Source organism: Equus caballus, chromosome 9 (assembly GCF_041296265.1).
Source record: "Equus caballus isolate H_3958 breed thoroughbred chromosome 9, TB-T2T, whole genome shotgun sequence".
Lineage (NCBI taxonomy): Eukaryota > Metazoa > Chordata > Mammalia > Perissodactyla > Equidae > Equus > Equus caballus.
In genome coordinates, this window is record NC_091692.1 from 86,527,609 (window position 1) to 86,553,194 (window position 25,586).

Sequence of the window (25,586 nt, forward strand, 5' to 3'; positions counted from 1 at the left end):
TGTTATCTTCTCCATCTCTTCTACTAGGCTGTGCTCTCCTACTATACATACAATAGACATATATCTACATATATCTACAGATGCATATGCACATATATGCACACATGCTCATATATATATACACAGTATAGATACCTACACACGTATATGTATATATACTGTAGGTGCATGTTTTATATATAAACATGCTTTTATTTGTAGCATACAGTTGGTATTCGAGAAATGCCTGTTTTCATACACATGTACATACATATATATGCATGTTTTATATATAGACATGTTTATATATATAAAAGCCTATATATAGAACACAGGTATTCAGTAAATGTTTCATATACACATACATGCATGCATGCATGTATGTGTGCATGTATGTATGCATATATATTCACGTATACACACGTATATGAATGAATAGGTAAAGAACAACACATGGTGAGCCAGCCCTGAGAGCCTAGCAGTTGAAGTTCAGTGTGCTCCACTTCAGTGGCCCGAGTTCGGTTCCCAGACATGGAACTATGCCACTCATCTGTTAGCAGCCATGCTGTGGTGGCATCCCACGTAGAAGAACTAGAAGGACCTACAACTAGAATATACAACTATGCACTGGGGCTTGGAGAGGAAAAAAGAAAAAAGAAGGAAGATTGGCAACAGATATTAGCTCAGAGCATTTCTTCCTCTGCAAAAAAAAAAAAAAGAACACCACATCGTTTAAAGGCAGAACAGACAGCAAAGCTGAAATGAAACCGCCAGGGCGGCTCTCCTTCTCTGCTGCCTCCCTAGGCGTTAGTGTAGTGCCTGCTGGCTCTTAGTATGCACTCAATAAACAGTGGTGGAAGGGATGGATGGCCAGCCAAGTTTCAGTCAATGTGCATTTACTGAGCAAGCGCCACATGGTGCCAGGCTCTGGGGAGCCGAGGCAAATAGCAGACAGATGTGGTCTCTGCCTTCACCATGGTGCAGGAGACCTAAGAACCAGCATGCGAACCGCACACACTACCTACGAGTCGAGAGGAGGGCTACGAAGGGAAGGATGGGGTGTCAGATGGAGCAAAGGGGAGAGCCACAGGAAAGACTGTCAGAGGAGGAAAGACGGAAACCGAGGAAGGAGGCATCTGCCTTGTGAAGACCCAGGGACACAGGACCAGGCAGAGGGAACAGCATGCGCCAAGGGTGGAAAGAGCCCAGATCTCTGGGGAACGACAGGAGCTGGGGGGCTGCAGCCAGCCCAGAAGGGCAGAGAGGCAGCACGGAGTTCAGAGGAAGGCAGAGGCCGGGTCCTCAGACCCTGGGTTTTGCTTAGTGTTTAAATGACAGCAGGAAGCCATTGAGGGTTTTAAGCAGAGGGACTTTATGATCTGATTTACACCTTCAGAAGATCAGGTCCAGTCTGAAGAATGAGTTGGAGAGAGAGAAAAACACCCTCCCAGCACCCTGCCCACTTGTCAAAGAGGAAGAAACAAGCCTGCTGGCTACCCGTGAGCCCCACTCAGAAAGGGAGCATATGACTCAGCCATCACCAGTTCACTGCGCTACTCAGACATTTCATAAGCACCTAGTATGCAACAGCCTGAGATAAATATCGGAGGATGAGATGAGGGTGACACACTCCCCATCCTCCGGGAGCCTAAAATTTCTACTGTCCAAGATCAGCCAGCTTGGCCCAGACTAGAAGAATTTAACTCAGACCAATACTTCTGAAAGGAACAGAGATTCAGAGCTCTGGATCAACACAGTGTCCTTATTTCCTCCTTTCTTTATCATTCATTTATTTATACCTTGCCTCTTTCCAAAAGAGGGCTCAGAGAGCTTGCCATAAAAAAGGATCCATGAAGATAATAAACAGAAAAAGAAAATGACCATGGAAATGATGCAAATAGACTGAACCTAAGGGCTGGTTATAGCTTCTGTGAGTAAGCACAAATTTGGCTCTGAGCTTCCTGGCAGCCAGGGCAAAAAGGAATACAGGGTAAGGAGGAAGAACAACCTTTCCTGTAGGGGAACACAGCTTTTCCTGGCTGTCCCTAAATTCTAAAAATCAAAGGTGGGATCTGTTGTGGGTGGGCAAGGAAGGTGACCTTGGGTGAAGGCACCCTCTAATTCATTCACCTTGTTCATTAAAGAACTCAACATCTTCCCTTACCAATGTGTCCTTCATCTAGTTATACTTGTTACCAAGCTAGAAACTGGCATTTCTTGATAACTTTATCTTTCTTACTCCCTCCCTCCCCATCAGCGCCTTCGCACACAGTAAATTGGTCACGAGGTCTGTCAACTCCATCCCCTGAACAGTTCTCAGATCCATTCTCTCCTTTCAAGGTCCAGCACCCCTGCCTGACTGCCGGCTACCCAGCCTCAGAAACGACCTCCTAATGACGTCCCTGCCTCTAGCCTGGCTCTTCTCCACAGTGTCACCAGTGTGATTTTTCTGGAAATGGTGTATCTGGCAGCATGGATTTTCTGCTTTCAATCCTCTCGTGTATGGACTTATCCCACCCTCCCCCATTGGGCAGCAGTCACGCAGCTTGGGCAGGACTGACCGTATCTCCCTTCCAGGCGGCCACTGGCTGGACTAAGGCAAGGAGCCCCAGTGGTCTTAATCCCTTTGTCACAGGGAGCCATTCAAGGAAGTGGGAACGCAGGCCTAAGCCAATCAGCACACAGCATTCTACCAGCCACAGTGATTGGCTCCAGAGTGTACACATGACCTAAGGTGATCCAATAAGAATTCGGGAGGAGAAGTAGATGTGAAGGCTGGAACTGCGGAAGCCACGTTACCACCACGAGGGAGGCAGCCTGAGGACGAAGCTCACACAGGAGGGCAGAACTGAGAGAACAGCAAAGAAATGAGCCAGGGCCCAGATCAAACCCCACCTAGAGGCTGCCCTATCCTTGGACATTTATGGTTATCAGCAACTGAAGTACATCTATTCTCCATAATCGCAACACAAAATACAAACTCCTTAGCATGGTGTACAACAGGGGTCAGCCAAGCACAGCTCACGGGCCGGATCAGGCCCACTACCTGTGTTTGTCAATAAAGCTTTATTGGAAACAGCCACACTCACTCCTTTAAGGACTGTCCACAGCTGCTCCGACACTAGCACAGCAGAGCAGAGCAGTTGCAACAGAGACCATATGGCCCACACACCCTAAATAGTTGCCATCTCATTCTTTACAGAAAGTGTTCCCTGACCCCTAGCATATGGATCATCCATAATGACTGCTCATCCACCACGCTCTGCCCCCGCCCATGGTAACACCTGCCACCTCCCAGGTTTGGTTATGCTGAGCCCTCACTGAGCCTAGCTAAATCCTTGCATCCCACCAACCTCGGCTCTTCTCTGCAGGTCCCCCATCAGGGTTAGGAGTCCCCTGGGCAGACACAGCACCTTTGCCTGCCGCGTTCTCCCATCGTCCTGGGAGGGGCTATCCAACTGTGTGCCTGTCTCCACCCCTGGACCGTAAGGCCCTTAAAGCAGGGATGATGGACTCCTTATCTCTGGATCCCTCCCTGTCTCAGCACAGCGAGGCGTGACACAGCAAGTGGCTGAGTTCTGCTGACCTGACGTGCAGCAGACTGGGTCTTCAGGGAAAGGGACCAGGCCAACATCACAAAAAGCGGGAGATTGGGGAGCATCACAGCAAGCTTGCCATCTCACCATCTCACCAGGGCCCATGTTAGGGACAGGTGCCTCCCTATGGCCTCAGCGGTACAGGTCAGTCAGGGTTACAGACCACAGAAGTCAGTTGTGACTATTTTACGGAAAAAAAGGAATCCAATGAGAAAATAACGGGAAGTTCCCAGAATCAACAGGCAGGCTGGAGAACCAGGCTGGGGAAAAGGAGCAGAGGAGTCTCGGCAGAGGGGGAAAGTGGCCAAGGCCACGCCACTGGACGTCTGCAAGGACACTCACCATCTCCACTGGACTCGACTCAAGGACCTCTAACTGCCTCCCTCCAAGGCTTACACATTGGGGGTCCCCCAAACAGGAAGGTTTGAAAGATGCTGAGCACCCCAAAATATAGAAAGTGCCCCTGAGACACACCAACTCACCAAACTATGGAATCAAGTGACTGCAGATCCAGGAGCCCCGTGTCACCATAACTGGGTCCCACCCAGGGAATCAGGGGTTCTCCGGGCGGCAGAAGTGAGGGAGAGGCCTGTGTGTGTCTACACAGACTCAGAGCCAAGTGTGAACAAAGGAAGTGTTTCTTCATCTCTCACCACAGGGAGCAAGTGTCAAGCAGAATTTCAAGCATCTGCTATTGCAAAACATCTAAAGTTGTAGCGAAAGGTCATTTCCAGAAACCTCCCTCTCCCCGACCCCATGAAGACCTCAGGCTTCAGCTCCATCCTGGATAACCGGAGGTCATTATCTGAAGTTCATTCATTCATTCGTTCATTCGTTCACTCATTCGTTCTGCAATCTGTCCCAAGACCCCAATGTGCCAAGTCCTGTGCTGGCACTGGGGTAACGAAGATGAGTCAGTCACCATCCCTGACTTCTAGAAGTTCTGATGGCTGGAGGAGAGGATGAAAGAAGTTTCGTTTTGGGGGTGGCCACTGTAGTGGAGGGTTAGAGGTTGGCAATGGGAGTGTGTGCCTCAGACCTCTGTCAGCAGTTGCTGGGCATCGCTCCATTTCTTTACACACACACACGCACACACACACACACACACCCCCAGTGAGCTACCTCTGTGATCAGCCACCAGCCCTAGGACCGTGGTCAGGAGGACTCAGGCTGCTGGTCCAAATCTGGACCCTCTTGGCTACTGAGTTGGCTAAAAACGTCAAGTCTTGGGCAGCCTGTTCCCCCAAGTGGTGGGGACAAGAGGCAGAGCTGACACTGTCACCTGCTGGCTGTGCTCTAGGGCAGACCCTAGCTCTTGGCAACAGCTGGTCCTCAGGAGACTAGGGGACAGAGTTCACCTTAGATACCCCTGCACTACCCTCCACAAATCATAATACTGACGCCCGCCATTTGCACTACACTTTCCAGTTTATAATGCATTTTTTTAATATGCATTCGCTCATTCATGACTTGTTCACTGAATACCCCTTATACGTGAGGCACTTTGCTCAGAGCTGGGAATCTAAAGAGTAATAAAACACAGCCCCGATCTTTTTGGAAGCCACTTCCTCTGGGAAGCCCTCCTTGATCTCTCCAGCTGGGTTGGATGCCCACCCCCCCTCCATGGGCGCAGAGCACCCTGTATCATGTGGACGAAAAAGGGACTCATCCATCTCATATAGCTCTGCATCCCCAGGGCCGGGCACACAGTGGGAGCAGAATGAATGCCTTGAGCAAGGACCAATGGGAATGGCTGGGAGGACCGAGGGGCCATGGGGGAGACGGAAACCAAGGGGGACAGGGCAGGGAAGACTCAAAGAACCCGGCATTGGCAGTACCCCCTAGGTTTCTAGATCAGGAAGCTTGTCTCGGAGAGCTTGGATGACTTATCCAAGACATTCTTGCTGGGAAAACCAGCTGGGCCTCTAAGCCCATTCTCTTCATACCAATTTCCATTCCGACTCGTCACCCCAGCCAGCTTCCGGCTCTCCCTCTCCCGGGGACCACAGAGTCCCGTCTGCCTTCCTGCAATCAACTTATTGCTGTCTACACCCTCCCCCTGGGGTATTTTTTAAGATACCCTGAAGATAGAGGCCTGTGACTAAGACAAAGAAATGGATTCCTAATGATGGAACGCCGGGTTCTCATTCAGTCACCGCACAGACATTTACCGAGCATGTATGGTATGCTCTATTCCAGAGGCAGCGAAGCAGGAGCGGACACGGGCAAAAACCTGCCTTCTAAGGTCGGAGCGTGAAACGGGGTGACGAAAAGGGGGTGTCCCTTTGGTGAATGAACGAATGAATGAATGAAATGCAGTCAACGTCAAGCGATCCATCGCAGGTCATGTCAAGATGTACCTTAAGCTGACACAGGGCACACAGTCTGCTAAAGGGGTGGGGAGAACACACAGTTTCTCACTCCCAGGTCACTGTCGTAGCTACTGGGGATCCCCTGCCTTCGTTTACTCTCCTTCCAACATCCCCAGTATGAGAGAACTAGACAGAGTGAGCCCCCTTTGTGGCCATGGCTGGCTTCCCAATTAAAGTCAAGGATTTGTGTTTACTCAGGGTCTATAAACACAGACCCAAAAAAAGTGTTTAAGAGAAAGCAGATGAAGTGTGGGTAAAGACTAGCTAATAAAATCAGGGGGAAGCGCTGTGAGTTTTCAACCATGACTGTGATTATACAAAACTCAGAGGAGGATGCTCCACGCCCAGGGCCAAGGCGCACGGCGGTGCAGGGCCTGAGTGTCCAGAGTGAGACGTAAACCGCAACTGCCTGAAGGATTGATGGGTCCCCGCTGGGAGAGCCCTGCTAAGTGCCTCTGGACCCGGCCAGAGCGTCACGATGCAGCTAATATGGCCTCCCCACCCTGCTCCTACCACTGGCTTGTCACATAGCTCATCGAGACTGGATTTAAAAGTTCTGTGGACTTGTGGGTTAGTTGGGGACAGCCTTCAGGGGGAAAACCTGTGCTTGGAGTAAAAGCAGCACCTCGTGAAGTGTCAAAAGCTGAGGGTGCCGCCTTCCAGAACATTCACTGTCATCTCACCCCTCAGGGCCTCAGTCTCCTTATCTGGCCACTGCACTAGACACTGGCCAAGGTCCCTTTCAGTGACGGCATCCCGCAACCATGTTCTTCCCCAGCCCAGGCAGGAAGCTGGGGTGTGGGGATGTCCTCTCTACTGAAACACGCGTGGGAGTCTGGCCTGAGTTTGGATATAAGTGGTAAAGACAGTGAGGAGCCCCAAGGAGCCCCCAGGGTCCCCCAGGAGCCCCCAGGAAGTGGTGACTTCCTAGAGATCAAGGGAGGCAAATAAGGGGTGATGCTCAGGGCCAACCTTCACGACACCCTAAAGAACAAGTTTCCACAATTAAAGAAAACACTGGGAGGGTAACCAGAGAGGCCCAGAAAACAGTCAACATCTGTGATTCGGCACTGATGGAACTGCCCCTCCCAGCTCTAATCTGGGTCCCCCCGGGGAGTTTCGTTGGCTTTGCAATGTTTTCGAAGAAAATGATCTTGCATATACATTATTCCCCCAGCCACTCAGAGAGAGCTTGGCCCTCCTGCCTCCTCCTCCTCCTCTTCGGAGCAGGCAGCGGTCTCCCAGATGAGTCTTCAGTGTCAGACAATGGCAACCTTGGCTCTTTTCTGTACAAGAGATGATCTCTCTCACCAGCTTTTGCACCGTAGGAGTGCAACTCCTTTACCAGAGTCTCAGTTTACAATGGCTTTCTGCACTTGATGCTGACCCTCCAGTCTCCTTGGGCTGGGACCAATCTCTCACAGTGCTGAGGCCCAACAAACATCGAAGCACTCTCTGAAACTGACTTGGTTTTAATACCAGAGTGGAGTCCATCCTGAGTCAACTCCAAATTAACCTAGATACTGAGCCATTCTGAGTATAATGATTAAGAGCAAAACACACTGAAGGACCACCCCAAAGCTGAGCCCTCCCACCCATTCATACCTAGCAGCTTCTTGAATGTTGGTCTACCTGCTTTTGCACATGCTGTTCCTTTTGAAATGCTGTTCCCTGCATTGGCCTTCAAAAATCAACTCAAACCGTCACCTTCTCTATAAAGCCTTTCCCCAGCCCCTCCAGACAGAGTTCAGTTCAACATGTGGCATGTGTGAGCCTGGCTAAGCCCTGGACTTGGCTAGACGTGCAGAGAGGAGAAACTTCTGTATCTGGCTGGAGACCCTCCCAGGCTAGTGTCTTCAAATCACCTCTTGCTTGCAACTCTATTTTAAAAATGTTACCGTGCAAGATTGAAGACACACAAAAAAATGTATCAAGAGTGACAAAACCACCTCTCATACCCACCACCCAGCTTAAGAAATAAAATACAGCAGATACAAGTGAAGTCCCCTGGGTACCCCACCCCAATCCTCTCCCTCTCCCCAATTCCCCAGGGGTAAGCACTCTCCTGAATTTGGTATTGATCACTGCTGTGCATTTCTTTATACTTTTTTTTTCTTTTTTTGAGGAAGATTAGCCCTGAGTTAACATCTGCTGCCAATCCTCCTCTTTTTTTTTGCTGAGGAAGACTGGCCCTGAGCTAACATCTGTGCCCATCTTCCTCTACTTTGTATGTGGGATGCCTACCACAGCATGTCGTGCCAAGCGGTGCCACATCCACACCCAGGATCTGAACCGGCGAACCCCAGGCCATCAAAGCAGGACATGCACACTTCACTGCTGCGCCACCGGGCTGGCCCCTCTTTATACTTTTATTACATGTGACTGTTCCCCCTAAACAATGTATCCATTGTTTTGTAAGTTTTTAAATTTTCATAACTGTAACACTTTGCTTAGTAATACCAAGATTTGTTTTTATGTCCAGGGCCCTCTGTGAGCAGCGTCTGCATCCTGTTAATCGATGTATCAGGGCACCTAACCCAAATCCTGGCACATAGTTCATGCTTGTTGCAAATGGAAAATAAAGAAGAAAACACCAAAGACAGGGTTTTCACCCACCGGACCTGAAAAGGGAGTGGGGAGAGGGGTGTGGAGGCTGCCCCAGTGGAGTCGACCCATAGGCGGCCTCTGAACACCTCCTACGATCCTTAGAGACTGCAGGCGCATGGGACTCAAGTAAGACGCGGTCCAGTGCTGGCTGAGGGGACCGGGCAGCATCTCCTGGGAGGGACAGGACCACAGCACTGTTCCTGGCACACAGTCAGGGCTCTGGACGCATCTGGCAAATGAGTGACCCTTCCCACAGAGAAGAAAATGGAAAAGCTGGGACAACAAAGCGTGGCTGGCCCAGAGGAGAGCCCACCTGGGGACTATCGCAGAGAGAGCAAGTGTCCTCACTCACCGAGGACCAGCATCTTCTTGTCCAGCTCCAGCTTCCCAGAGGAAGCCACAAGCTCACTCTGACATTCAGCTCACCAAATCACACAGCCCCTGGGGGCTTCCAGGACCTCTGGAGGAAACCCAGTGACTGTCACACAACCGGGAAGACGCTTACACGTGGCAGGGGCGGGGCGGGGGAGGGGAAAGCAGGGGAGGACAGTTTACATGGCCACCATGAAACAGGCTAATTTTGAGAGGACAAGAAATACCAGCCTTCATAAAGGAGGGATGAGGCCTCAGTAAATGCCCTTTTCATGAATTAGGCTTTGGACCGAAGTGCATCTGCGAGGAGGCCACCAAGTGGAGTTTAAGAAGAGCCAGGGCTAAGAAATTAAATCCCGACTCTGGCCTGACGAGCTGTGCAGCCTTGGGCAAATCAGTCAACCTCTCTGGGCTTCAAATGTCTGAAAAAGCTATGCGCTCATTCTACAAACACTCTTGGAGCAAGGCCTTCTGTGAGCCTGACCTGTGGACGTAACACAGAAAAGGCCCAGTCCCTGGGCTCAGGAATGTTTCACGGAATGAGGCCATGGCATAAACACAAAGCACTCTCTGGATGTAAAGTCTTGTTATTAAGACTTTATTTTCTATCATATAAGCCCCTTTCTAACTTTTTCTCTTCCTTCCTTTTTTTTTTTTTTTTTTTGGTGAGGAAGATTGGCCCTGAGTGAACATCTGTGCCCATCTCCCTCTATTTTGTATGTGGGACACCACCACAGCATGGCTCGATGAGCAGTATGTAGGTCCACACCTGGAATCCAAACCTGTGAAACCCAGGTGGCTGAATTGGAGCACCGAACTTAACCACTACACCACTGGACCAGCCCCTCCTTTTTTTTTTTTTTTTTTTGAGATTCAAGACATAGCTTTTGGTCAATGCAAAGGAGAACAGAGAGCCAGGAAGCTCATCTTTAATTCAGTGCAGACAATACTCAGCTTGGCTCAAACTGGGCAAAACGCTTCCTTGCAGCACATCTATTCATAGCCGTGTGTTCCTAGAGTTAGCTCTCCATTCTCCTCTCCAGCAGAGGAATTGGCCCGTGCTCTGAGAAAGGAGTGGAGGCGGGAGCGGGGAGGGGACAGGGCAGGAGGAGGGGAGAGGAGAGCAGGGTGGACCTAGAGAAGACCCCCTGCTGCCCAGAGTGCAGTCACACCCCTCTGGGAGGGAGCCAGGTGGCAGCACCTTGAGGTTATGGTCACTGTGAGAGGGACGTGGGGAGGGGACAGACATACCACCACATATTACGAGGGCCTCACACACTCTCGACTTCCTCCTCCTGTAAGGAATGCTTCCTGATCCCTACTCCAAGGGAAGGGAAGGGAGCTCAGAGAAGGGAGCGACAGCCTGAAGCGACTAGCAGAGCTGGTGACACCCTGCAGGGGCAAGACCCAGGGGATCAGCAGCGGGGGTTCCTCCCGCCCCGGGGAGCACAGGAGACAGACACCCTCAGGTTATTAAAACCGTGGAGTTGCCACCGCTCCAACCCGTCCCAAGCACTAACCCTTTAGCAGCCCTGCCTCTCCTGAGTGGCCTCCGGCTCCGTGAATGAGCCTCGGCGCGGGGTGCTGATGGGGATCACAGGAGATGGTGGGCGCCACGCGAAGCCTCTCCCCTCAGCTTCTTCACCGTGTGTTCTCGTCCTCCAGACTCTTCCTGTGACCCTCGAAACTGCCAGGGCGAGGAACAGGCATGACTCAGCCTGGTGAGCCGCCCGGCCCTGCGAGCGGCTGGGGTTCCTCTCTTCATTCATCCAAAGCAGCACCACCGATCATTTACATACCACTTCCCCTGGCAGGTGCTCGAGAGCAGACGGCAGGTGCAGGGCAGGAGAACAGAGAGGGAGAGCAAAGCGGAAAAAGGGATTTCTGGACACTCAATAAATGCCTACTTGAGATGCCAAAATGTGTGCCCCTGTCATATCAAATCACAGAAACGCATATACACACACCTAAAAATGATAACTCTTGGGGTTTGAAATGAGTCTTTAAAAACACTCCAATTTCAATTTTCTACCCAGAGCAGAGAATTAATTCACACACTGATTCATCAAATATGCATTCGGCACCTGCGTTCCAGGCACCTTTCGAAGGCAAAGATGACAAGCGCACGGCAGACACAGAACTGGAGAGAAACGGCGTTTTAAAGGCCACAGGGACTGTCTGGAAGTTTGCGATCCCACGACCGGTTATAGCTCAGCCCCCCGGACACACAGGACAGCAGCTCCCTGCACCTGAACAGAAGTTCCCTCTGCTCCAAACACTCTGCTCTTAGTCAATCATCTTACTTTTCCCTGGAAATAATTGATCTGTTTGGTCATAGGCCATTGATAAAGGGATCTAAACTCTGGTTTTCTTTCTTTCCCTGGAAATGGCAGAATTCTAGGTTCCTGGGAAGAGAGATGAGAAGAGAAGGGGAGACGGTTTGCTTCCGGGAAAACTAACATAACCACATTACAGAAAACGTGCAAAACAGAGAAAAGAAGAAATTCATCCACATTCGTCTCCCCCAACCATACCTGACACGATTTGGGTGCGTATTTCTTTCCAATCTTTGGTCCTAGAAATGACTGCTTTTCTGCATCCTCCCAGCCTCCTTGGCCCTCGCTTTGAGTGGCTACAGCAGAACCGATTCAAGTCTTCAGTTATAGTCAGACACTTAGGTTATTTCCACTTCGGTTAATTTCTTATTGTAAAAAACACTGAGCTGGGGGCCGGCCCAGTGGCCGAGTGGCTAAAGATCCCCATGCTCCACTTCGGTGGCCTGGGTTCAGATCCTCAGCGTGGACCTGCTCCACTCATCAGCCACAAATGCAAAGCAGAGGAAGATTGGCACAGATGTTAGCTCAGGGCTAATCTTCCTCACCAAAAAAAAAAAAAAAAAAACTAAAAAAACCTGAGCTGAAGATCTTCGTGCAACATTTTGCCCATAATTTTTACGATTTCTTTAGGAGAGCTTCCCAGAAGTGGGTTCACTGGGTCCAAGCTTATGAACCTCTACATGGCTCTTGACATAAATTGCCATGGTTGCCCAGAAGGGTCGTTTGAGGATCCAGCTGGCCACCAGCAAGAAGTTGCAAGTGCCTTCAGGGGATGACACCTTTCAGAGGCCTCAGGCATGGGACAGGGGCACCCGAGGGGTTTTCTACGGAGGGAGTCCTTCTGGAACATCTCGTCTTTGCACGTCAGCGTGTGCAAGCTCCGTGATGCGGTGGAGACTAAGCTCCAAGGTGGAATGAAGTCCTCCCCTCTCCTGCCGCAACAGCTATTTAATCTGATCCCCATGAAAGATCAGGTTCCTTTTCTCTCGGTTTTAAGTGTCCAAGGTCTGAGACAAAGATGAGCTTATCTGGAGAGAGGCATTTCCAGCCGTGATCAGCGGGGAGGGGCTTGCTGTGGGTAGGGGGCGGGGGGCCTTCCAAGGGTCACACTTCCTTTATTCCTCATTAACTTCTGAGAGGGGGAGGGCTGGGGTGAAGTCAGAAGCATGCAAATGTCCTTTTTCTAGACTTCCCCCTGCACGTCCCCACTGAAACCTGGAGAAACACTGCTTGAGAAAGAGACAGTTTCACCCAGAGGCGAGGCCTCAGGGAGGAGGGGCCACCTCCCAAACAGGGGTCCCCATGGCAGCCCAGGATGGCGCGTTCAACCAGAGACTCCAGAGACGCAGGATCCATGACAATCACAAAGGTCCTAAATCTAGGAGCTGTTGTGACCAGAAAGACCGGCTTTATTCAAAAAAATTGAATCAGATCTCTCTAGGCCAAGGGGCTGCCTCCTTCCTGTCCACTGGGTCTTCTGTCCACGGGGTCTCTCTCACTGGACAGCTGGACCCCAAGAAATCCCCCCAAAGTTAATCACACTCAAGCAGGAGAGACCCCAGAATAATTATACAGCACATGTAATATCTGTCAGCCACTACTGGGCCCGGACACTGCACGTTCTGAATACGTCCTCACTGCATCGTGACACGCAATAGAATGACATTGCGTGCTCATTTAACTCAGCCAGACTCAACTAGACACAAAGGGACAAATGTATTTTTTTTCATTTAAAAAACTATAGGGCCCAGCCTGGTGGTGGCATAGTGGTTAAGTTCGGCACACTCCAATTCAGCAGTCTGGGTTCACCAGTTCGGATCCCAGGCAGAGATTTACAGCACTCATCAGCCCTGTTATGGCAGCAATCCACATATAAAGTGGAGGACAGTGAGCACAGATGTTAGCTAGGGCTAATCTTCCTCAGCAAAAAAAAAAATTAAATACTGTAAAAGTGGATTGTGCCTATTATGTTTATTTGTATTTGTTTTATTTTGGGGGTATTGTATCTTGTACTTTACTGTATATCGCACATGACTGTGTATGCCATATATTTAAACAAACATGCAACTAAACAGGATCACATACACAAAACCATGTGTACTGTCCATCAGGGGCGAGTTAGGAGACTGTCCGGAATCATTTTCACTATGAATTTTTGCTGCTGTGCTGACTTCCGAACTTTAGAATGAGGCTTGACCCTGCTGTGTAAGGTCCCCCTCCTTTGGTGCTTTCAGGTCTTGAGGGCTGTGTGGTCCATTAGGTGCCAGCAGAAAATCAGTCTTGGATCAGAACAGGAAACCGGGACTCCCGGGCTGCTGAGCGCTGGGAGGGCCCCATGGCTTTATAACCTGCCTCCCGAGGACAGCCCGTCTGTTCCAAGCTGGCTGTGTGGCCCCTAGCAGGGCTTCCACGTCCCTGGCCTGGTCCCTCGTTCTTCCAATGAGTGGCCTAGATGATTTTCAAACTCCTGTGTGACTCTGGGCAACTCGCATCACCTCTCTGGGCATCCCACTTAGATGCAAAATCAGAGTTTCCCAAGCAGGATTCCAAGATGAGGTTACCGTGTGTTGAGACACTGACCTCCTTAGCACTTGGGAGGAGTAGGCCCCGGGTCAGTCACCTCCAGTTCAGAGATGCTTCCGCTTTTACTGCCCATCCCCCCAAGCCGTGCCTTACAAATTCTGTTTCCTGCATGGCGTGAAAAAGGCTGGGAAGGACCAGACTAGGTGATCTTCAGCGTCCTCTGTCTCACACCAACAGCCCCACCCCAGCACATCCAGAGTTAGAAACAGATTGCACACGGGCAAAAGATTATAGCATTGGGGGGTTTCTCTAATTGGGTTTCTCGAACAGGGATCACAGGATCAGAATTACTTGAGAGTGCTTGTCCAAAATGTGGATTCTTGACCCTCCCCTGGGGATGCTGAAGCTTAAGATATGGTCAGATGAAGGAAATACTGAGGAAGAGGGAACACATGCATAGAACATTCTGGCAAGTTCTCATATTGAAAGTGGAAGGGAGGAACACTGTAAGAGGAGGTATTAATCCAGTGTCCACTTACTTTCTCAAGTCTACAAGGACCAGTGTCCTTTCAAATTTAACCCCCCCAGGGCCCACCCAGTGGCCGAGGGGTTAAGTTCATGAGCTCCGCTTCGGCGGCCCAGGGTTTCAGCAGTTCGGATCCTGGGCACGGACATGGCACCGCTCATCAGGCCATGCTGAGGAGGCATTCCACATGCCACAACTAGGGACGTACAACTAGAATATACAATTATGTACTGGGGGGTTTTGGGGAGAAGAAGAAGAAGAAAAAAAAGAAGATTAGCAACACATGTTAGCTCAGGGCAAATCTTTTTTAAAAAAAAAAAAAAAAAAGATTCAACTGCCCCAAAGCATGAAGCCACAGGACCCTTCTCTCCCCCAAATCTTTCCCGGGGAGCGGGGAGGAGTGTGTGCAGGCAGAGGATGCAACATGCTACAAATCCCAACAGCAAACGCTTCAAGAAGGGTATTAATAGCATGAGTCAGTTTCACACTGAATTCACCAAAAACTTCACCACTCAAATTAGCCCAAGCAATCTCCTTGCAAGATTCATTTCTAAATTCTGAACTTCCTTGGCTGACAAGTTCACAGTAGGTGGTTCTGGGCAACGAGGTTGCCGAGACGCCTGTCACCACGAGATGCCCTGCAAGAAAACCACGCCCTCGGCGAGCAGCATCTCGCAGCATCTCACGGCATCTCGCAGCGTCTCACAGCATCTCACGACAGCAGTGTCTGGTCTTTGGTACACAACCCCCTCTGGAGACTTTTCGAGTTATGTTTGAGGTTCCCTTGAAAGAGGGAGTAAAAAGAGTGGGTATGCGTTGAAGCTGGCGTGGGGCATCTAAATTCCAGCTCTGCTTTTTATCAGCTTCAAAGTTTTCTCAGTCTCCTCATCTGTAAGATGGGGATAACGTCTTGCAGAGGTATTGTGCATGTAAGGAAAAAAATATGCAAGGTACACGTTGTCCATCCTCAAGAAGGGAGACCAAGAAAAACACCCCAAATCACAAAAACCCACAACATGATGTTTACAGGAGCCTTACTGTTAGCAAGGCTTTTGTCTGGGCCGTAAATGACCGTGCAGAGGATCGGAAATGCTGCTTCACTCCCCAGTCCTGGCCGCACTTCAACCGACCCACTGGGATGTCCACTGGTGTCCTGTGATTTCCCCTACCATCCTTTCTCCAAACCTAGCCAGAGAGCTTTTCCAGTTCCTGGAGGACAAGAATGGGCCCTGAGGGGCAAGGCTTGGTTTAGCCCAAGGAAACAAATCCAAAATCCTTCCTTCTTCAGCTGCTCAGGCCCTTGGGACTTGTATGGGTGGCAGTGGGACACACACTATTTGTTTCTCACATGGACCCATCACAGGGCCCAGCACACAGTAGGTACTCACTCAAATTACTGCCGTCGAAGCGCAGGATGAATGGTATTCCTCCATAAAGAAGTGAACACTTGACAGCCACAAAGGCATGTTCAGAAATGACTGTAAAATATCACCAGGCTTTCATTCACAAGCCTGACTGATCTCATGCTCCCCAGCCAGCTTCTGGTGCCTCAAGACGCAAAACCAGAGTTCAGGGAGCAGAGTAGAGGATGTTATTGCCTGAGTTTCACTTCCATTGCAATCTACTGCATTTGACTTCAACTCTGGTTTTGAGCAAAGCTGGGGCCAGTGCATGACTGGCAGGAAGGCCTCCCTGAGTCTACACTCCTCTCCCTGAGTCCTAGCCCCGAGATCGTGTGAATAGGGAACTCGAATTACTGAGTACTTACTAGATGTCAGGTACATTCAGACACTTTCTGACTTAAGAGCCACAACAGGCTGAAAAGCAGGCACCGGGATGCTGGGGGACACTGGGCAATGTGCAAAAGACCTCGCAGTGAGGGAGTCAGGTGTGAACCAAGATGTACCTCCCCCAAGTCCATGGTTCTTCAGCCTGACACCATCCCCTTTCAAAGGAGAACGCCAGAGGGGCCAACCACAGCATTCAGTTTTGCATAAAGACACCACAGAAATATGAAATTATCTTAAAGAAATACCCCTCTCCTCCCATCAGATTCATACCCCATCTCTGCCAGAAGGATAGCCCTGGCCCAAAATTAGCACTGGACAAATGGGTTCTCACCCACCTGTGACTGTGTCCTTGGGGGAGGCAGTATATGTATGGGATGTTTCTGCAAGGTGCTCTGCTAGGAGTTTTTAGACACATTATCCCATTTAGTCCTCCAAACAACACAGAGAGGCAAATGTTTAGCCATGACAGTTCTAGCTCAGCAAGGTGCACGATTACCCAAGGTCACACAGCTCCTGCATGCCGGGGCCTGGGAGCCTTCAGCTCCCCAAGGCAACAGTATTTGCTGAGTGGGCACTGGGTTTAAATCCCAAGCAGCTCCAAGTGGCCAGGCAGAGCCGGTCACAGGAGACCGTATGACACAGAGGAGGAAAGGACGGAGCTTTTCTTCCTCCCACTGCCCAAGTGTCTTCCCCCACTAACTCCTCTGCATGACTGCACCTCACTGCCCTTCCCCGTCCTTATCAGAGGATGGGGGTTGGGCGGGGGGAGCGAGGAGGCCATTAGTCTCTGACCCAGTGGGTGATTTCAAAGCTGCCCCTTTTCTGTGTTGGGCATTTTTTTTGACCGTAGATGTAAGGATTTAGTCCCTCAGTCCACTGACAAAGGAAGGTCAGGGGCAGAGACACCTGTTGAGCTGGGGGAGGATGTCCAGCACCCAGCATCCCCTTGGCCCCAGAACCTTGCATTAAGGATGCCCCAAGGCGCTCACAGGCAGACACTGCAGGGCCGTGGGAAAAGCCTGGCTTGGGAGCCCCGGTCCTGGGTCTGCTCTTGGACAAGATGCTTCCCCCCCTGGGTCCCAGTTCCTTCTTGTTAAACTAAGAGTACTGGATGCCTAAAAGCTGCAACTCAAGCATGAGCTTCCTGCCCAGCCCTTCCAGAACACAGTCATAAGCAAAGGCCTGGGACGCGCTCACTGCTTCCCTTTCTCTCCTCCCTGCTTCCATCCCACCTCAACTGTTCAGGGCATCCAGGCCCTGCTGGGCTTAGTAGGCACCGCCTGGGAGATAAAGGAGGGCTGTCTTCTCCACAAGCGCTTCGTGCTCTCACCGTGCTCGTTCTAAGCCTCCACCTTTTTATCGTCTGTATTTTGGGCATGTCTGCCTCCTCCAGTAACGAACCTATCAGCTGCCTCAGGAGCCTCTGGTGCCATATTCAGATTCGCATCCTCAGCATCAGCTGGTCTCGAATGAACGAGGGGACGGGGGACCTCCAAGCTCTCCCTACTCAAGTGTGGTCCACAAACCAGAGCATCATGTGGGAAAGTGCTGGAAACGCAGAATCTCGGCCCACACCCAGCCTCTGACTCAGAATCTGCAAGGCAATCCGCAGGACATCTGGGGGCACCTCCAGTTTGGGAAACACTGTTCCAAGGTGCCCTCCAGCTCTGACGCGCCCCTACCCCACATCCTTCGCTTTTGCCCTCTAGAGGCCTCCCACATGCAGGCCTGAGCAGGACTCGCTAAAACAGAGCCCGTCATAAACCAAAGGACATTCACCTTAGGAACCTTCTAGAAGCCTGCCACTGACTCTCACAAGCAGGATGGGAAATGTGCAGCCCAGAGGGTGACTCCAGGCACGTGTTACCCACCGGCCCTGTGAGTTTCAAGGAAACCGGGGCAGTTTTCAAAAATGTTGATTTGAAATCAACATTGGTTTCCACCCTTGGTTCCGTGGATCCAGCTCCCCTCGCCCTCCTACCCCTGAACCCCCGTAAATGAGTGACTGCACACCTTCCAGCATCTGGCAGCAGAGACACACCAACCGGCGGCCCGCCTGCCCCCTAACGGGCCTTGCCTCCATGCTCAGAAAATGCCTTTCCCTCATTTTCTACTCTTGACATTTATTCAACTTGGAAAGAAAAGGAACGTTTCCAAAACACGTCTTCAGTTTTTTAATAAACCCTGCCATTCCTCTAGCGGTTTCAGATTATCTTAAATATTTATAAAAATCACTCTCAGCAACACTTCTTTAAACAAACCTCCTGGTCGACTTCGATTATTTATATATTTACGAACATGTTGTCCCCTTTCCCTTGGAGCAGATGGCAGTCTTTGGAAAGGAGAAAAAAAAAATCACTGGGACAGAACGTAAACTCAGGGACTCCCCAGTTTAGCCTTCTCAACAAGCTCTGGTACAATGATCTTTCCATCCGGCGGAAACGCCCTACGATGGCCAGTCAACAGTTGGTTTGAGAAAACACGGAGGCTTGAACTTGAATCTAGGAAGCAGCTGCCAGCCAAGGGCTTGGTTTCCAGTGGGAACTGGTGCCCTGTTAGCAGAGGGACAGGGCGATGGGACTGGGGTGGGGACAGAAAGAAGCCCAGAAGGGGAGGGAAAAGCAACCGCCATTTGCACGCACCGTGCCGAGCATCTCCACACGACCTCTGAGCTCATCTTCACAGCGACCCTTCCAAGTGGCGATGATTAGTCCTCCTCTGAAAGGTGGAGAAGGCCCAGAGAGAGACAGGAAGTATGTTGCCCAAAGTCACAGAGCTAGTAAGCAAGAGACCCAGGATGTGAACCAGGCCATCTGGCCTCTAAACCCACAGGCAAGCTGCCTTGAGAAGGAGAAAAGGATGAGAGGAAAAACAGAACTGCCCTTCACGGGGCATCCTTGGCTACGAAATTACCACGTTTCTTTCAACCTGCTGAGGCCAGTCACCCTCTTAAGATCATGAAGGAAACTCCCAAAGTTCTGTGGCAGCAGCAGGAGCTGGGTCAGTCCATTTGAGAACCCAGGGGAGTCAGGTCTCGGCTGGAAGCTGGAAGGAGTCCATGCGAACGTTGTGAGAAGAGATGAAATGAGGGCCAGAGCACACGAAGGGCTGCCTTTATGAGCAAGGAAACGGATGAAAAACAGGACCACAGTGACTCTTCCTCAGGCCTTTATCAAGTGTCCCCAGGAGGGGAAGGAGAAAAAGAATAAAATGAGCCTTCCCGTTCGCACCCCAACGGACTCTCTGGAGAAGCTCCAGGCCAAGTTCACAAAGAGAGACGGTCCACCCTTCGAGATGCTCATGGTCTAGATGAAGAGACAGCAACGACTCCTATTGATGAGGGTGATAATAATCACTGATGACGATCGCCATTAATCGGCGCCCATGCTAAGGGCTCCACTCAGTCTATCCGATGAGCAAAACAACCCCACGATGTATCGTCCCATTTCACAGACGACGACACTGAGGCTCCTCGAGGTGAAGAAACTCCGCGACGGGCACACAGCAGGAGGAGGGAAACGTGGGGTGTGAATGTGGATCTTGCCTCTAACCGGGGACCCATGAGACAGAGAGGGAGGGGCGGGGGTTATCTGGCCTGTTTCTAGATGAGGAAAAGAGGGAGATGAGCTCTCTAAGGCTCCACAGCCACCCCACAGCTAAAATGTACAGATTTTAAATCTGATTTTTCACTGACACAACACCACCCCCAAAACGCTCCCCTGGAAGGTGGTTTCACGGAAGCCGGCCAAGCCCCAGATGGCCAAAGCCACAAGATGATGATGGTCTCTTCAATCAAGGGGATGGCAGTAATGCTGAACCTGAGGCCACAGCCTCCTGGCACTGGTGTCCCTCAGAAGTCCCTCCTGTCATGGTCTCTGGATCCCCAGGTAAGAGCTGCCAGGCTCATGGACCGGGATTCCATTTTGGGCAATCAAGACACACTTGGGAGAGACAGCCAGAGAACAATTTCAAGGTCACCTACGGGCCAGTATGCTGACCTTGAGGTAGAGACAGAATGCACAAAGGGGAAACAGACGTCACTCTTGTCGCTCTGACTGCACCACAGACCCAGCATATGCCAGACAGCCTGCCAGGTGCCAGGGGAAACCCAAAGGCCGCTCGGAGGGCGCACAGCCTACAGGAAACAGCGAGAGAGCTGTGCAGACGGAAGACTCGGGCAGGGTCCGGAATCTGCCACTCGGGGCTGAGGGTCTTGGGCCAGATCCTGCCCTCTCTTGAAGTCTAGCAACACAAGAACCAAATCTCTGCCTCACAGGTATCCACGGCCACTCCACGTCTTGAAAATGACTCTGCACGTGCTCACACTGCTGCTGGCCGTGAACAGAGGTGCCTGCCGTCAACTCTTAAGATCATAGGAGCCCTCAGGCTCATCTCCCGCCCTCCAGATGTGGAATACCCTCTGAACTAAGGGTCCTCAGAGTGGGGCACAGAAGCATCTGGGAGCTGAGAAGGAAAGGGAGGCACGGAAGGCAGAGAAGGCAAAATGACTTGGAAATCTCCCAAAGTGAAGCGCAGAAATGCACACAGGGCCTTTATCCGAAGGCCATTTCCAAGGGCCCCTGCGCACTAATCCGCCCTGGGCTCCCTCAGCACACACCCTCTGCCCTGCCCGTGGTGAGTCCAGCAAGGATCCAGAAAGTGCACATTACAACGTGCCTCCCCCGGAAGAAAACGCAGGCCAGCTGACCACTCCTGCGTGCCCCACCGACAGAGAAAACGCACCTCTCCCCAGCTTCCTCCACGTTTACAGGAACCCCCAGGCCTGGGAAATCGGCCCAGCTGTCAGTCCTGGCAGCCCGCCTTGACCGCCCTGTCACCTGGTGGTGGCAATCAAAATGATGCTTCCTTCTCCCTTCCACCGAATGGCATCTTCCAAGAACGGAGGAAGCTCAAAGTCAGAGTTTAAGCTCCTTTCACAAAGAGTCAATATTTTCACAAGATAATCCTCCTCGGAGAAAGCGGTGGATTATATAGATCCCAGGTGGCAAAATGTTTGTGGGATGGATGTTACAGGGCAAGGAAGTCAAAATGCGGAACCGCACCCACTCACTTCTCAAAATTCACCATCCACTTATCCATTTTACAAATATCTATGGAGAGCCCTCCATATGCCCCAGGCACCCTTCTAGGCGCTGGGGATGTAGAAATTAAAGGTGACTGACAATGACACTTTCCATTACTGCACCCCCTCCAGGCCAGGAAACCCACGCTCACTTTCTTTAGGCCCAACTCAAAGCAACCCATTTGACAGGCGCCTAAGACTCAGAGAGGGTAAGCAACTTGCCCAAGGTCACACAGCTAGTGAGTGGCAGGGCCAGGAACTAAACATAGGTGCTAAGTCCACGTGACATTCCCCAGCGGGGCCTCCTTCCCGCTCAACCCCTCCCCCACCGGCTCCATTTCTTGCAGCAGGGTGGGGATCAAAGACAGCCCCCGGGGGGCTCCAGCAAGGGAAGTCCTCGGTTCCTCTTTCCTCCCACCCCCGACACAGGACACAAGGGTTGGAGACCCACGGTGTGAACACAGCCCCAGGAAAGCCCTGCAGGCTGCCAGGGCATTCACCCGTTAACACTGCTAACACTGAACTTCCATTTAAAAAAAAAAAAGATGATGAGAAGATAAAGGGCAAAGAGGAAGTGTTCTTTAAACAGAGGCGGGTGGTTACCCCAGGAGGAAGTCGGGAGGCCAGTGGAGATGGCGTTCCCCTCCTCTAGTTCCTCAATTCTAAGCGACTGGCCTTCCGAGCCCCCAATGGAAGTTGGCTGGGGGGCTGCACCACGTCAGGGGTCAGACCCCGCGCCCTCACCTGGCGCCCAGGAGGGGTCTGTGGGGTGCAGCCAACGAGCACGCGCCCCCTCCAGGCGCGGGGCGCCGCGGCGCGCTCCCCGCAGCTGGGTGGACCCGGGCGGCGGCCCCGCAGCGTGCGCCCCCCGCGTCCTCCCGCCCCAGACCCCCAGAGGCGCATCTTTTGGGGACCCCCCCCGTGCCGGCCGCTCCCCACCCCCTGCGGCGCCCCCTCTGCAGCCGCGGCGGCGCGGCCCGGATCGCATGGCACCCCCAGCCCTGCCCGCACCCATCACGCGCGCGCCCCGCGCCTGGCGCCCTCTCCGGGTGCAAAGCGGCTCCAAGGGCGCGCGCGGCGGCCCGGGCGGCGGCGCCGGGGAGCCCCGGGCACGTACCTGGCGGCCCGGGCGAGCGGCGAGGGGATCGCGGGCGCTGGAGCAGGGAGCCTCGGAGCCTCGGAGCCTCGGAGCCGCCGCCGCCGTTTCCGGGTTGGCCGGTCGCACGTCACCGCCACAGGTTTGCGAGCGGCCCCCGGCGCGGCGGCAGCAGCGGCGCAGCGGCCCCGGCGAGTGCCAGGCGAGAAATAACTATAAAAGGAAGAGACGCCTCGAGGAGGAAGAGGAAACGCTGTTTACCTTCGAGCAGCCGAGCCGCCGGCGCTCGCACAAAAGGAGGACGCGCGCCGCCGCCGCCTCCCCCCGCGCCCCGGCCCCGCCGCATCGCGGGCCCCGCGTCAGCGCGCGCCCCCGCCCGAGCCCGGCGCCGGGGGCCCGGGAGCGGGGTCCGGGCGCCGCGGGGGCCCCTGCTCCCCCAGCCGACCCGCCCTGGCCTGGCCCCGGGGTGACCTTGGGCAAGTCACAGCGGGCGGGCAAGCGGGCGCGGGGTGCGCTGGGGAGCTCGTGGTCCTCCCGGTGGAAGGAAGGTCCAGCTCTGATGACCCAGGGTCACAGCCTGTCTGGCAGGGCTCCAGCTCGAACTGGAGGCCTCCGACCTTCAGACCAGCCAGGTTCCTGCCCCTGGTCCTCTCCCCTCTCACCTGCACCTTGGGAATGATGCCAATCCCTGCCCGGGCCACCCCGCGGCGAGGTCGTTGACAGGATGTGCATGCAATCGTGCGTTGGCCCTAAACAGCTATTTATTGAGGGCCTACTAAGTGCCAGCGCTGTTCTAGGTCCTGGGGACACAGCTGGGAACCCAAACAAAATCCCTGCCTGGGGGGTGGCAGGTGGAGGGGACAGGCAATAAATATCTGATGCATTTGGTGGCCTGCGCGCTATGAGGAAGAAGAAAGCAGAGCCAGGGGAGAGAGAGTGGGGGCGTCCTGCTGTCGTAAGTGGCTCTCCAAGGACTTTTAGCGCAGAGATTCCCAGACAAAAGCTGCTCGCTGTAACTCCAGCTTTGCTCCTGTGGGAGACCCGGTCTTTCCCCTTGTCTGTAATGGCAAAGAAGGTATTTTTCTCCATGTCACAAGATATGGCTAGGAAACTGAGATGGTGGTTCTTCCCTCTGCCTTGCGCCCCAGCCCTCAAGCCCATCTACCATTATCTTGAAATTCAGCCATATAGACAGTGTTCTCTAAAGTATCTTTCCACTGACCTCTAGCAGGGCATCCAAAGAGTGACATCAAAGCTTTCATTGTCTGTCCACTGTCCGCCCCCAGCTACCCCCAGGAGGGGTTGGAGGTGGGGGAGGAAGGGCTTGGGATGTGACCAGATCATAGTGAGCACCGATTTACCTGATTATAAGCCATTGGTTTCCTTAACAAAGGTGTCTACAGCCCTTTCTTTTGCCCAGGCCCAGTGCTAGGAGCTGGGGGCACCGAGATAAGATGATTCCAACAGCACTTCCAAGAGCCTTCTGGTGGTGGTTGGGGGTGGGGGGGCGGTGCTGTGTGACTCCGTATCCGCAGGAAAGCGGCACAGAGGACAGCGTGTAGAGAAGGGGGAAGGGGGTGTACTCGACTTGGAACGGAGGGAACCACAGAGAGGGCAGCAGGAGGAGATCAGAAAACCCTCCCTTGAAGTTTTGAGAGGCAGTTAGGCAAAGTGGAGAAAAAGAAGCACACGGCAGCTTGCCTAAGCATCAGGGCTGTCATTCCTAAAAGAGGGAAACTGACGCCTATCTTGCGCGGCCAGGTGGGGACGTGGGAAGCAGCTGGGTCTTGAGCTATGGACACAAGAAGCAGGGAGAAGGTTTGGAATCAAACAGGGCTGAGCGGAGGTTACCCTTACTTTCTCGGCAGCTTAGGAAGTGGGCATGGATAATTCCGCACATTTTTGAAGTACCTACCAGGTGCCAAACATTGTGCCCGTCTACTTGAGTTCTCACAACAGTCTCATGAGGCCGATTCATCATCCTCCGTGTTGTGCAAGATCCTGGAGCTGGGAGAGAGATGGAATTTGCCCAAGGTCATACTAATTAGATAGTAGGGAGGGCTGGGCGTGAACCCAGATGGTCTGGCTCCAAAGCCCAGCACTTGGCCACTTGGAGCCTCAGTTTGCTCATCTGTGAAATGGAATTGATGACAACTACTTCTTTAGGTTAGGGGGAGGGGTAAATTAAATAGCACATGTGTAGAACCTAACACATTAGTAGGACCTGGAGGGACTTTCTGGCATGCTTGGGAACTGCAAACTGGAGGGAATGTAACAAAGAGTACATATGTAGGGGGTGGACAAGCAGGAAGGAATAGGTGAAGGTGTGGGCAGGGGCTGGATCACGCTTAGCCTGCACTCCACTGAATTTAGAGATGCCTCAGATGAGGAGTCCAAGTCATATGTATGTGTCTCCCCTCACTAGACACGGTGAGGCTGAGAGGATGATGCTGGCCTCCAGTCTTGGCTCAATCAGGTCCTGATAGATTTGACAAATTCAAGTAAGTGGAAAGCTAGGGATAATGCCTGGGAAAACGTCTGCCGATTCACCCCTGCATAGACCTGTTGTGTTTCCCTGGGGCGTCATCTGACAATGGCAGGTAGAAGCCTAGTGTCTTAGTCTGTTCGGGCTGCTATCACAGAATACCACAGACCGGGAGGTTTAAACAACGATTATCTCGTTCTCTCAGTTCTGGAGGCTGGAAAGTCCACCATCAAGGCATTGGCAATTTGGTGTCTGGTGAGGGCCTGCTTCCTGGTTCACAGACGACCTCCCTCACTGCGTCTTCACAGGACAGAAGAGAGGAGGGAGCTGTCTGGGGTCTCTTTCTTTCTAAGGGCACTAATCCTATTTATGAAGGCTCTGCTCTCCTGACCTCAGCACCTCCCTACGCCATCACGTTGGGGATTAGGTTTCAACATATGAATATTTTGTTGTTAGTGCCATCGAGTCGATTCCGACCCCTCCAGACACTGTGGACCCTGTGGACGGCAGAGTGGAATCCCCCTGGTCTTTTGCGCCATCCTCTCACCTTCTGGCGCTACGTCAGACGATGCTGTGCTGCTGTTCATAGGGTTTTCATGGCCAACTTTTTCAGAAGTGAGTGGCCAGGTCCTTCTTCCTTGTCTGTCTAGTCTGGAAGCTCCGCTGAAACCTGTCCACCATGGGTGACCCTGCTGGTGTTTGAAATCCCAGTGGCAGAGCTTTCAGCATCGCAGCAATACACAGCTGCCACAGTGTGACAACCGACGGACAGGTGGTGTGGGTCCCTGACTGGGACGTGAACCCAGGCCACAGTGGTGAGA

At 52.3% G+C, this 25,586-nt stretch overlaps 1 protein-coding gene across 19 annotated transcripts in view; it reads right to left on the minus strand.

The window, feature by feature from the left end:
* Positions 1-23,420, minus strand: part of CYRIB (CYFIP related Rac1 interactor B) — a 154,607-nt gene extending 131,187 nt beyond the window's left edge. For 2 of the 19 annotated variants that reach the window (XM_070221802.1, XM_070221819.1), the window contains exon 1: positions 22,943-23,420. In XM_070221802.1, the coding sequence (XP_070077903.1) occupies positions 22,943-23,369 (427 nt within the window). In that variant the 5' untranslated portion in view covers positions 23,370-23,420. Of the gene's footprint in view, positions 1-4,057; positions 4,230-22,301; positions 22,654-22,942 lie in introns of those variants that run through there. The other 17 variants (XM_070221806.1, XM_070221813.1, XM_023648972.2 and 14 more) reach the window with 17 other exon arrangements.
* Positions 23,421-25,586: the final 2,166 nt, after the last annotated feature.